The sequence below is a fragment of the Thunnus albacares genome, chromosome 14 (genome assembly GCF_914725855.1).
Source record: "Thunnus albacares chromosome 14, fThuAlb1.1, whole genome shotgun sequence".
NCBI lineage: Eukaryota > Metazoa > Chordata > Actinopteri > Scombriformes > Scombridae > Thunnus > Thunnus albacares.
In genome coordinates, this window is record NC_058119.1 from 10,438,248 (window position 1) to 10,450,890 (window position 12,643).

Genomic DNA, 12,643 nt, shown 5'->3' on the forward strand with positions numbered 1-12,643 from the left:
TTAATTGACTTTGTATTTTGTGCTTTACATACATGTCTTACCATAACAACCTGCACACATTACCACTGCGTACATGCCTGTGTTGCAAATCTTATCTCAGTGGCTGTATGTTCATAATTCTGGATTAAGGGAAAACACAAAATAATGTAAATAAAATATTTAAGAGACCTTGTCTTTGAAGGAGAAAACAGAATGTTCAAACATACCAACAAGTTCACCTTACACCATATTGCACAAAGACATAGCCTAGTGTAAGGTGAACAAAATGGAGACCCTGAACAATGTTTGTGCTCCCTCATGGGACCAGGCCTGATATGCAGAAAGGCATCGCTGGCAAAGAGCTAGTGTGCTCATTAAACAAAGTCACATGGAAAACATGCCAAACTTGTTGATATGAACAGACTTTGAAGTTATAATGGCAGAAGATGTTTGATGCAGGGAAACTACTGAAGTTTATGGAATGTAGTGAATTGCCTCTGCTGACAACTAATAATTATTTTTTCACTATTCTTACATACTGTATAGTATATGTTCTCCTTTGAATTTGCACACAAGCTCTAATAATGACAGTAAGGCCATATATGTAAGTATTAATTAGCAAGCAGATTCATATTGGCTGTCACTAACAATAAGTCAGCAGCAATGTGTTTCCATAATATCAAATACAACTCTGGTAACCTTAAGAATAACGTCAAATTGCCAAGATGGCAATTCTGCACACTAAAATGCTTTTCCAACTATTTAAATAAAGGCCAGTGTGAGCCAGAAACTTAGCACTGAAACTGAAATATGATCAGGGACCTATAATTGTTTGGGCAGTCATCTCATGAGAGTTGTTAGGTGCTCTGATCACTCTCTATAATCATATAACAGCCAAGGAAATAAAGACCATTTTACAAGACCAGGTGCTCTCTATGGTGCAAACACTGTTCCCTCAAGATGTTTCCACAAACAGTACATGTACAAAGATGATAGTGCCCCAGTGTACAATGTAAAACTAATTCAGAAGTGGTTTCTTAAACATCAGTGTGAACTTGTAACACTTCCATGGCCTCCCCAGTCAACAGAACTAAGCATTAAACCTTTATGGGGTTCATATCTCCATCGCTGAAAGAGCTAGAGGCTTTGCTTTTTAAAGAATGATGTAACCTACCTCTAAAACATGTCAGGACAGAAAACCAAGGAGTACTGGAACTGTTCTGAAGCCAAAAGGTCTTTTGTTCAGATGCTTGACAGTTCATATAATTTTAGATGTTTCTTTTGTTTTAACCACTTTATGTAGCTTTCTGAGCTATATTTTAGGTGCTGTAGATGCTTGATGATGAGGTTCACCTCAGACATCATATTCTGTGATATTCTACACTTGTGTAACTGTGTTGAGGCTTTGTTCTAAATAGAGTTGCCAACCTTTTAAAAAATATAATACCTTGGGGTTAATTTACTACACCTACTACAAATTACTGTCATGGCTGCAAAATAATTTTGCATCACTGCATGTTTTCAATTTAGCAGGGTACTTTCTAACACTGGTAGTGTAAATGAGCACAGCCGCAGTTATTTAAATTCTCTGCTGCTAATTAAGACCCAATGCTGGGCTGTTGTTTTTTTTTTGTTAATGTTTTATTGAATTTTCCATTATTGAAACACAGAAAAGGATACCAACAAATCTAAAACTTAAAATGTAACATTGTTCAGCTCAGCACAGACAATCAAAGAAAAAAGAAAGAAGAAAAAAAAGAAGAAAACAAAAAGGCATCTAGAGTCAGCTGTCACAATATCACAACAACAACCACCACAGTTGGACCTTAGCATCCCATATGCTTCATATGTACACTCTAGATAAGATGGCAGATATATTCACATTTACAAATTCAAGAAAAAGTTTCTACATTTTGATGAAGTTAGCTGTCTTGGAGCGTACTAGACAAGTCGGGGCGTCCAGCTCCGTTATTATCCTATGCCAACCAGAGATTGTGGGAGCCTTACAGGAAATCCACTGAAGTAATATGTTTTTCCTTGCACAGAATGTCAGGACATTAAATAGTTTTATATGATGTACATTATTGGGGCAGCTGTGGCTCAGCAGGTAGAGCGGGTCATCCACTAATCGGAAGATCAGCGGTTTGACCCCTGGCTCCTCCAGTCCACATGTCAAAGTGTCCTTTGGCAAGATACTGAACCCCAAATTGCTCCTGATGGCTGCACCAGCAGTGTGTGGGTGTGTGTGTGTGTGTGAATTTGAGCAGGTTATGTTATGTTATGTTAGGTACCTTATGGGCAAGTTGGCACCTTGCATGGCAGCCTCTACCATCAGTGTATGAATATGTGTGTGAATGGGTGAATGTTGACATGTATTTTAAAGCACTTTGAGTGGTCGGAAGACTAGAGAGGCGCTATATAAATGCAGTCCATTTAGCATTTACAATAATTTGCACCAGCTTTTCAATACTGGACACATTAAAATCAGTTAATAAGGATTTTTTTTCTTAATATAATGTATTATCTGAAAAAAACAAAAGCTGTCATTTCTGGATTCATCATATTTCTGTACTGTCTGGTTAAAGGTCATGAGGACTCCATCCTCAAAGAGGTCCCAGACGTAAAAGATACTCTTCGAATCCCAATGTTTGAATGTAAGACACCTGGCAGAAAGTCAGGGTCATTAACAATTGGAGTAAATGTGGATATTAACTCAGATCGTCCTTCAATACGCTGTGCTGTCCTCCAAGCCTTAACTGTATTAAATATATTGGGTTATTGCAACTATCTTTGACTGATCTCAGATTACCTAGAAAGAGTAAATTTGGGGGAGGACACTTAGCAAAGCTTCAATATCCAGTCAGGTGATGCTGGGCTGTTTAACTGTGAACACAGTCATTTTCATCTGAATTGCAAGTATACAGTAGTTGTCACTAACAATATTTCAATGTAAATTTCAAAGGGGAGGTGATTTCTTCTTTTTTCCAGCAGAATTTGAAAACCATGCAGCTGCATGTCCACAGGCAGTGGCCCAATGGGCACTGTCAAACTTTCATGTACATGGATACCAGATAGTCCAAGTGGCCGATATACAGCATTTCATACACTTGTTAGTGAAGCCCAGTGTGTGCACTAAAGAGAGTATTCACACTTATGAAACACTAGATGTTTATAATTATGCACTCTTTGCTGGATAGAAAACTTCCCTCTTGGGATATTGAACATTTTCCACCCATCAGTTCTGTGATTCACACAGTTTACTGCACAACAACTCCTCATCATCTCCTCTCATCATCTCTCTCTGCAATAATTGTCTTGTTTTCTGCCACCTGTCTATGCACGCATCTTAAAATGGCAATTACTGAAGTGCTAATGATAAGAAGGGCTAAAGTTGTATCTCTCTCTTACTCTTTTCTGTATTTTCCAGTCTTGCATAGGAAATTGCTGCAGCACATACTGCAATAATCGGAACATGCATTATGTTGCGTTACCACTTTTTGCCAGCACAAAAGTTTGATGGGGCCTTATAGTAATTATGAGCAGTTGTTAGTGCCTTAAAAACCACCACAAATTCTCAGTAAACCCATTGGTTTCTGACTCTATATGTGTGTTGTGCCTGACTCGTTAGTGTCTGATTCATTAGTGTCTGAAAGACTATTGCAAATCCTCGGGAAATTAACTCAGATGACGCACAGGATGAAATCCCAGTAAAATCTATTTTAAAACATAAAAATGGATTTGATTATGTTGACGGTGATAACACTTTTACAGGCTGAAATTAAAGAATTAAATCTATAAATTTCACATAATGGTCCATCTTCAGAGTGGATATGTGGCATTTTGGAGTAAAATAGCTCTGTTTTAGAGATACTGAACAAAGGCAGCCCAAATGCATGCATGAAAGATGGGGGTCACTGTACTGTGCGCTGCTGACGAGGGCAGTGCTTATTGCTGTTCACTGTGGTGCTGTGTGCTGCATTGCCAGTGGGAGCCAGTCATACCACTCCACCAGCAGCCCCTTACATCAAAGGGATAGACTGTGCAGAGCCAAGCATGCAGCAGAGGGGAGGAATTAAAGCCTGTTCAATAAATAAACAGCTTAGCGCTTCCCATAACTGCATCTCCACAGAACAATACAGCTGATTAAGACTGAAGATCTTCACACAGCAGAGGGCAAATAGAGGAGGGATTTTCAAAGGAAGTACAGTATAGAACGGTGCTGTGATGTTATTCTCTACTGCTCCTCCCAATGCCCCCTGAGTACTGCCATGTTCTCAAAGCGGTCCTGCTCTCTTGTCAGGCCTTTTGACTTTTTTTGTACATTTTAGATAACCTTTAAGGTCAACGCCCATTTCAGCAATGTAAACAAAAGCTTTTCAGTGTGAAAGGCACATCTTTCCGATCTCTCTCTTTCACCCTCTGTCTTTCTGTGTCTTTCTCTCTCTATCTCTCTCCGTCTCTGTAGAATACATATAGCTAGCAATAGTTTTATATATATTCACATGGCCATGCACGCAGGTACTGTACTTATGCACATGTGCTTGACCCATTTCCACACTTGAATTGTAGTTGGGAAACAAATCCTGTGCTCCCAACATTGTGACAGAGAGAAATCAGGAACAAGTTATCCAAGGCCTTTGTAGTGAGAAAAACAGATTTGTCAGGAAAGCTAATGCTAATTGACACTCTCTCTCACACCCCCATATTCCAGGAGACTCAGTCACCATTGACAGATGATGGCAGAACAGGGAGGTTGGGTGTAGCAGGGGTGCGCAGGGGGTACCTTCGACGCTTGGAAAGAAAAATGAGGGCTCACACTGCGCTGACAGTCCAATCCCTCAGTCCGGCCCATTAGCCACAACAGAATTTCTGCACGGATAGTGTGTCGGAGGTACCACCCATAAACAAACTGGTGCCCACCGTGGGCCACAGGGTCACCCAGCATGATAGAGGTTATTAAGTGCTGCTCCTGTTCGCACATCAATCACAGCCATGCGACCCAGGTTTAAATGGATTATTCCTTCCAAGGAGGAGACACCTCTCAATGTCTCACAAGATCAGTGCCAAGAGTCCAACTACCTAGACTTAGAGAGGTCATGTTCTCTTTTTTTTTTATCCCTTTCTCTCCTGTCTTTCCTCTCATACATAATTTTGTCTCTTGTAGTCCTTTTTCTCCCTCATTAGTCTTTCTTACACATAGAAACACAGGCATGGTCACACGCAGGCAGGGATACTTGCTCAAGCAAAGCCACATACATAAAAATCCCATTTCAAGATGCATTGTGGATAATTTAGCCTTGTGGAGATCACATCAGTTGTTGCTGAAAGAGCATTTTCCAACAGCCTTGTAATGAGCTGTACAGTTTAGGAAGCGTCTGCTAAGATCAATCTTAGTACGGTGCAGAGGGATCACTGGTACGATGCAAAAGCAAGGACATGAACATTAAGTCTACTGTTTACGTGACAGATGCCATGGCACACATGCATTTATAACCCTATCAAAACAATCAGAGGCCCTCAACACAGCTGTACGGCTGTTCGTCTTAGGACAAATATCTACCTGTTTACTGCTCACCCTCCACCTTTGGCTCATCTGTCTCTGTGACGGATCTGAGGATTGTTGACAGAGGAGTTTCAGCACTGACTGGTGGCTGTAGGAGATATGCGGATGTAATCCACCCAAGCTCTACTGGTATGTCCATGCTGCCATTCTACTCTACTGTCCAGATCAAAGGTGTCAAGCAGCTAAGATTTTTTTCCTCCAGCCAGCATCATGCTCTGGCTCTCTTCATCCCTGTCTAGGATTAGGAAGGTTGGAGACATTCATGGTACCTTATCTTTCGACAGTGATGGCTTGCTGCTAGCTTGCCAGCGATGGCCTGGGCAAGTTCCCCCTTCTCTTAAAACCTAGGGGTTTACTACAGGGAGCTTAGTCCAGCTGGGTTGGGAATTTCAAGGTACACAGGAGCAACATGCTGTATCAGTGGGTAGCAGAGTGTGTGCTCACAGGGAACAGGAGCTTCGTAGCCCATTTACTGAGTCACACAGTATGCATTGTACTCAACACTAGCCTTGCTCTGCCGTTTTCATGGATGATAAGCCAAATGTAAAAATACTAACCACCCACAGGACAATAGATTTAGGCCTTTGAAAAACTTGGTTGAGCATTAAACTTTTGCATATCATGCAGTCTTCAGAATGTTTTTTTTAAAAAGTGAAATGTCAGGTGTTAATTTTAGCATGTAGGACAAAGCATGGCATCACCTATATTGAATGTTTCCAAGGAAGGTCATCATCTGTTGTGCCACAGAGGCTGCTCTCTTTCTTCCTACCTCTTTTTCTGCCCGTCTTCCTCACATAGTACCCTCCCATCCCTCTTTGTCTCTGTCTCCTTCTGTGGGCTGCAAAGTCGGTCATGGTCACAGCCCTGCCGTGTCCCAGTGTTGGTATAGAGAGGAGCTCCAGGCCATTTGACACCCACGCTTTGGCGTCTAGAGTCCTGGGGCGCTACTCTGTCCTCCACCCCGGGTCACCTCACCTCTCCTCTGGGCCCTGATGGGGTGACAGCCCTCCCCCCCTCCCTTTCCAGATGAACACACAGCACTGCTGCCCTCAACTAGAGCAGCCCTCAACTGTGCTGCACTTAATGGTTTCCGCTTGCTGCCCAAGCCACAATCAACTAATCTACTTTGTAATATAAAGTACTTTAATGATATGCCTGTGTGTTATAACAAGGTTCCTCAGAGACAGTAGTCAAAATGTCACAGATAAAAAAAAAAGTTAGATACATAACATTTATTTAAAAGATGTTTAGTAGCAACAGTTGTAAAAAGCAATATGTATTTAGCAAATAGTGTGTCTAAATATTCAGTAAAGACCTTTCAAAAACAGATAAAAATTGACATTTTGTGGGATCTTTTTGTTGTTGCTTCTTTTCTGTAGCAGATTTCCCATGTTTACCGTTAGCCTTTTTAATACCTGTGTTGAATTTGCAAGCGTCAGATACCTTATAGGCCTTAGGCTATACGTTGCTTCAAAGTAGACAGCTCATCAAAATGAATGATGAGTGTTGAGATGTGAACTTGGCCAACTACAATTGAAAGGATGGATGCAGGACAAATAATACAATTTCTTCCTCAAGGGGAGAAAAGCTGTACTTTGTATTTTTGTAGAATTCAGTCAGCATATGTTTATCAAACCAAGACCACATACCCTTACAAAAATCAGTAAGTGCTCCAAAGAAAGAAAAAATACTAGATATTATAAAGCCCTAAAATAGCAGCAGGTTGAGGTATCCTTCTCACAATATAAGCCCTCTCAGGAAAAAACAAAACTGGTGTGGTCTGCAGTATGCGCATATAGCCTACCCATATATTTGCAAGCAAACAATGCAAATGTATTATACTACAGACATGTATTCAACTTGTTGATTTACTTCCACTCACTTTATCAGGTTATGCAGCTACTTCTCACTCCTTCTCATCAGGGAAAAACACCTTAGCTATACAAGTTTGTTGTGAAAGTTAACTCAGTAAATTTAGGATATGAAAGAGTTGCCATGCTGGCAAAAGAGAGAGCAATAGGCTTGCTTGTTCTTAAAGCAAAAATTCCCCCTAAGGCAGAGTGCACATTTATATTATATTTCCTACATTCCTGTTCAGTGGATATTTTTGAACATGAACTACTCTTCCAACTTTCACAGTGTCAAGATAGAATTGTCTGTGATGTAACCTGGAAGTTGTTTCATTATGAACTGAATAACGACATGCATTTTTGAGGTCTAACATCCAAAGAAATGGCTTTTCTAGCTTCATATAAAACAAAAACATAAAACCATATTCCTTAAAAGTCACCCAGGGTCTTGTGCAAGTGCTCATAAAGGTGTTTTACATATGCCTAAGAGAGGGGCCAGACACTCTGTCTCTTGGTTGCATCAGAGATTAGAGTGGGCTCTCTTTTTCTTCACATTAACAAAGGTCCTACATGCCCAAGATCATAGGAATAAAATATGTGAATTCTGTTTTAAGATGAATATTCCCTTTGGCATAACTCACTAGGCTGACATGGAGACATGGATGAAAACGTACCTTTCATTTAGACGGAAATTACACCAACTTTTCTTTCTAATATAATTTGATCATGCATTTAATTGTTGCCTAGAATAAGTCAGCGGTGTGAAACGATTGGGAGAGCACTAACTGAAAAGACCTGCCTTGCAGTCTTCTCATGTCAGATTGTGATTATCCAACTTAATTCTTCGTGGTTACAGTCCAAATTTATTGTGGTCACTGAACCCATAAGTACTGTTGCAGTCAACAAAACTGGATGTACTATGCAAACGTTATGTAATTGCATTGTGCCATCGTAACCCTTTGTTCACATGACATGTGCTATACTCCCCGACATCCCCCTCTACCCCCCCCACCAAATTCCCCCCCATCCCTCTCTCTCTGTGGATGCTGTGCTCTGCTTGGTGATGAAGTAGAGGAGCCTTCAGCAGAAATAACACTGCACCACCTGAGTCCTCATCAGCGGTGGTGCGCTGCACATATCCCATCAGTGTGCCTCACTAAGACAAATCTCCCTGAGCCGGCCATATTCCCAGCATAGGAGAGAGCCGAGCCAAGCAGCGCAGGGACCCTGGAGGGCCCACCATCACTGCGCCTGACGCCAGCTCTCCACCTTCTGACAGATTAGCTTTCACTGAACCCTCCACACAGCAAATGGAGCAAAAGAGAATGAGAAGGAGGGTTTGAGGGGAGAAGATGTAGAAGTAAAACACTGAACTTTTTTTATTGTGTGTGTAGTTGAGCATATAAAAGAGTCAGCTCAATCAATCTTTTTCTGAACATCAATTTTTAAAACACCTGTAAGTGGACTGTGTCAACCGTACTACAAACAGTGCTGTGACTCCTGTCTCCAAGAGAGGTGATGGGAAGTTATGATTGAGGGTATTTTATTGTATCTTTTTAAACATACTTTGCCAGCTTCATACAGACAGGAGAGGCAAAGCGAGGTGAGGTGAGGTGAGGTAAATGTAGTGGATATTCTGAAGGAGACAAATGATGAGAGAGAGCTGCAGATGCACTTGAACTGCTGCTGTTGACCTTGAGCTGTTGATGTTGCTGCCGAGCAGAGTTCTTCTGGCAGGCTGTCCCCAGCTGCACTGACTCCTTTTATCAGATTTCTATCTAACTCTCTCTGTCATCTCACTTCCCCCATATATTTACATCTATCATTCTACTCTCCTGTTATCTTTTTCACTAGTTCTGTAGCTCACCTATTTTCACCTCTCTCTTTCCTTTTCAGTTCTAACCTAATATGTCTCAAGCCTCACTTTATCTCTCTTAAGGTGGCGTCGAGAGAGCACAAATGCAGGCCTTTACTCCCTCTAATAATTTACTCGTTTATTTCATTTGTTTATATGTCTACTTCTCTGACACCTCACCCGTTGTGTTTGCTCTTCCTAAACAGCTGGTCCTATCTCCATGGATCTATTTTTCTCAGCTTTCTCATCTTCCACACATCTGTTTGCCTACGTTACTTGATGTGTGAGTTAGAGTGTCGGTACACCTGCACATGTGTGGAAATGGATTTCAAAAAGGAAACATCACCAGACAAAGTGATATCGCTGAAAAGGTTAAGTGTGTTTGGGAGACGAGAGGAGTCAGGTGACCTGCAAACTGATTTGGCATGCTGGATTAGGTTCTGAGCACACAGCTCTTGGGGCATCTTTTGAAGGGCAGGAGCTGTGAACGGGCCATGCACTGTCTGCAGACACTGCCTAACACAGCCATACAGAGCAGACTGGCTGTCACTACTGGCTGGTATGCAGCTCACATCCCGCTCCACCCAGGGCTCATAGAGGAGCTCAGCTAGGGCTCAGCAGTACTTCAGCCCATCTCTACTCCTCATTGTAACTCAGCCACTTCTGTCAGGCAGAGGAGGGGGAGGAAGAAGAAAAACAGAAAGAATGAGACATCAACAGTAGTCAGATGGGTGAAAGTGGTGGGAATGAAGTATACAGTACATCTTGACTGTCAAGGCAGTTGATTTTTAGCATTTACAGAATAGTTATTGAGAGGCTTTGACAGCAAGCGGTCTGAGTGTGAGATGAGAGAATTCAGAAAATGTAAGGGTTGATCTCTCTGGCTTTCCATCTTTTCCTTTACATCCGTCTTAAAGGGCAAAGGTCGCTGCAGTACTTGTAAGCCTGTTTCTTAGGTCATAGAATGTTATAGTTGTGGCACTGACCCAGGAAAAGAAAAATATTTCTAGAATGTGACCCACGCAATAACCAACAGGTTACAACTGTGGCATGGCCCTTGTATCACTTGATGTGGGTTGAAATTGAGGTCTTGACCCCTGTCGTTACAGGGAGACAGTGCCTGCTGCAACTTGTGGTCCCTTATGCAGGTCAGGGGTTATAATATGGAAGAAGGTCTAGTTTTAATTCCTGGGCAGGGCCACTCAGGAGTGAAAAAAAAATGAGCTATGTGTGTTTGTTGGCTGCTGGTCTAAACTTTGCATAGGGTATACACAATTAAGGTTGTATCTGCAAAGCAACTTCAGACTAGCTCTAGGATTCGTGCAAAGCCTTGTGAGTAAAATGCTTCCGTCAAGTTTTGTGAAAGGCACAGAAGACCAGAGTCAATGATAATTACTTTGAAATGAAGACAACTGAAACACGACTCTGTGGCAGAGTAGCAGATTGTCAGCGCTTTTGGTAATGGCATATATACTCTCCAGCTGTAGTAAGGCTGGCTCAAGGGCTTTTATAGTCAATAGCTCACTCTAAGTGTTGGGTCTTGGGAAGTTCTCTAGAGTGGTAGCAAATGATCTTGAGATCAGCATCCAACAGAGTCTTCCCTTAGCTGGCCTTATTAAAAATTAATCTAATTACAATCTATGTGTTTGCGATCAATACACTGTGTTAATGCAGTGTTAAGGTTCCTGAGCTGGCACAACTGTTGTGATTAATACGGTAGTTAACCACACTGCTTCGTAGCCACACTATAAGCTTTACATCATGTTCACCTGATGAAATAGGGCAGTGTGAAATGGTCACACATTTAAGTGTAATTTTTCCCATGAAGGTAAAATAGTATTCATCTTTTATACTTGAGGTCATAATGAGTGAGGGTGTGATTACATATATTATATACTGTATATATAAAATGTCTTGTAAGGTGTATGTAGCTTGTATCTACACTTTGTAACCCTGGAAATGTGTCTGTATGTGTATATGTTTTCCTATCACTGTGCATCTGGCAACATGCGTCTACAGCAGTTTATCAGACAGCTGGTCTCATCTACCGGAGACAAGCAGCTTGTGCTGCTTTCCATTGATTTAGGAGAAATGCTGTTATCTGTGGAGATATCGGTTTGTCTGTCTGTCTGCCTGTCTGTTTTTGTCTCCTTCTTGTATCTGCATGTTGGATACAACTGATATTGACACTTTTTTTTTTCCTTTCCTAGGCTTTCCCAATGAGCCTGCAGCTGAAATCGCTCTGAACACAGTAAAGAACTGGATCGAAGACAATCCTGATAAGGTAGGACATGCCAGGATAATGCATGTTCAAAACAAATAGATGTCAATCTGAATCCACTTATCCATTTGTGGAGGCACTGTCTTTTTTTTTGTTTTTGTTTTTTTTTTTGCTTTTGTTGATTTGCTGTGAATGGAGAAGATTGGAGCACCGCAGACACACAGAACACTAATTCTCATGCATCTCTGCCTCTGACAGACATCTTATCCACCTGCATCACTTGATCAACCATTTAGTTTGTGGTCTGCATGCATATCAAATTAAAAGCCAGTCTGAGACTAATCAGGCCTTAAATGGTCTGTTGACTGTTTAATTGGTCTATGCTGGGGAGAGCTATTAAACCCAGAAGAACATAAACACATCAGATGAAATAATCAGAAATTGGTTTTTGTATTAGATCAATTATAATTATGCCTTCCATGGACTGATGGCTCAAATAGTCTGGAAATGCCCAGTCATTCATGCTTGATAATCTGTTGTACCACTACAATTTATTTGGTGAAAAACATGTAAAACTCAGTCATCTCAAGTGAAAAGCATGAGGAATTGCATAATCTGACAAACAGACGATCATCTTCAATTTCAGTTATTAGGTGAGTAGCAAAATAGTAATTATTTGACCGTCACAAAGAGGCATAATATTGTATATCCATCTCCCCTGTGGGAAACTAAAATGGATGTGGACATTTTAATTTCAAAGCCACTTTTACTGAAGATTGAACCTTATGCTGTTGTAAAGGTCTTGACCACAGAGAAGCCAGCGTTACCACCGTTTTACCCAGGCAGAGAGGAAAACAAACAGTGGTGTGCTTCTTAAGCTACTACTTCACATTGATTTCTATATGGCCATGAACTGATTATCAAGTATTACTCTGAAGCTGTTAAGATACTGTTTTGCGTTTCACCCAGTGTGTCAGTGCCTTTATGACTGTCTTACAGTGTGTCAGCACTAATTAACCAAGTGAAACTCCATATAAACCTCTTGTGATGACCAAATTAAAGTCATTTGGAACTGTTATACAAGTAATTATGACTTAGTTGCTGCTTAGCAGCATTATTATGTATGACATTCATTAAAATAGATATTCATCACCTCAATATATTTTCAATATAAG

At 41.0% G+C, this 12,643-nt stretch overlaps 1 protein-coding gene across 7 annotated transcripts in view; it reads left to right on the forward strand.

Moving 5' to 3' along the window:
- macrod2 (mono-ADP ribosylhydrolase 2) overlaps positions 1–12,643 on the forward strand; it is a 423,023-nt gene that overhangs the window by 315,486 nt on the left and 94,894 nt on the right. For all 7 annotated transcript variants that reach the window (XM_044372372.1, XM_044372373.1, XM_044372374.1 and 4 more), the window contains exon 8: positions 11,458–11,531. In XM_044372372.1, the coding sequence (XP_044228307.1) occupies positions 11,458–11,531 (74 nt within the window). The remainder of the gene's footprint in view (positions 1–11,457; positions 11,532–12,643) is intronic.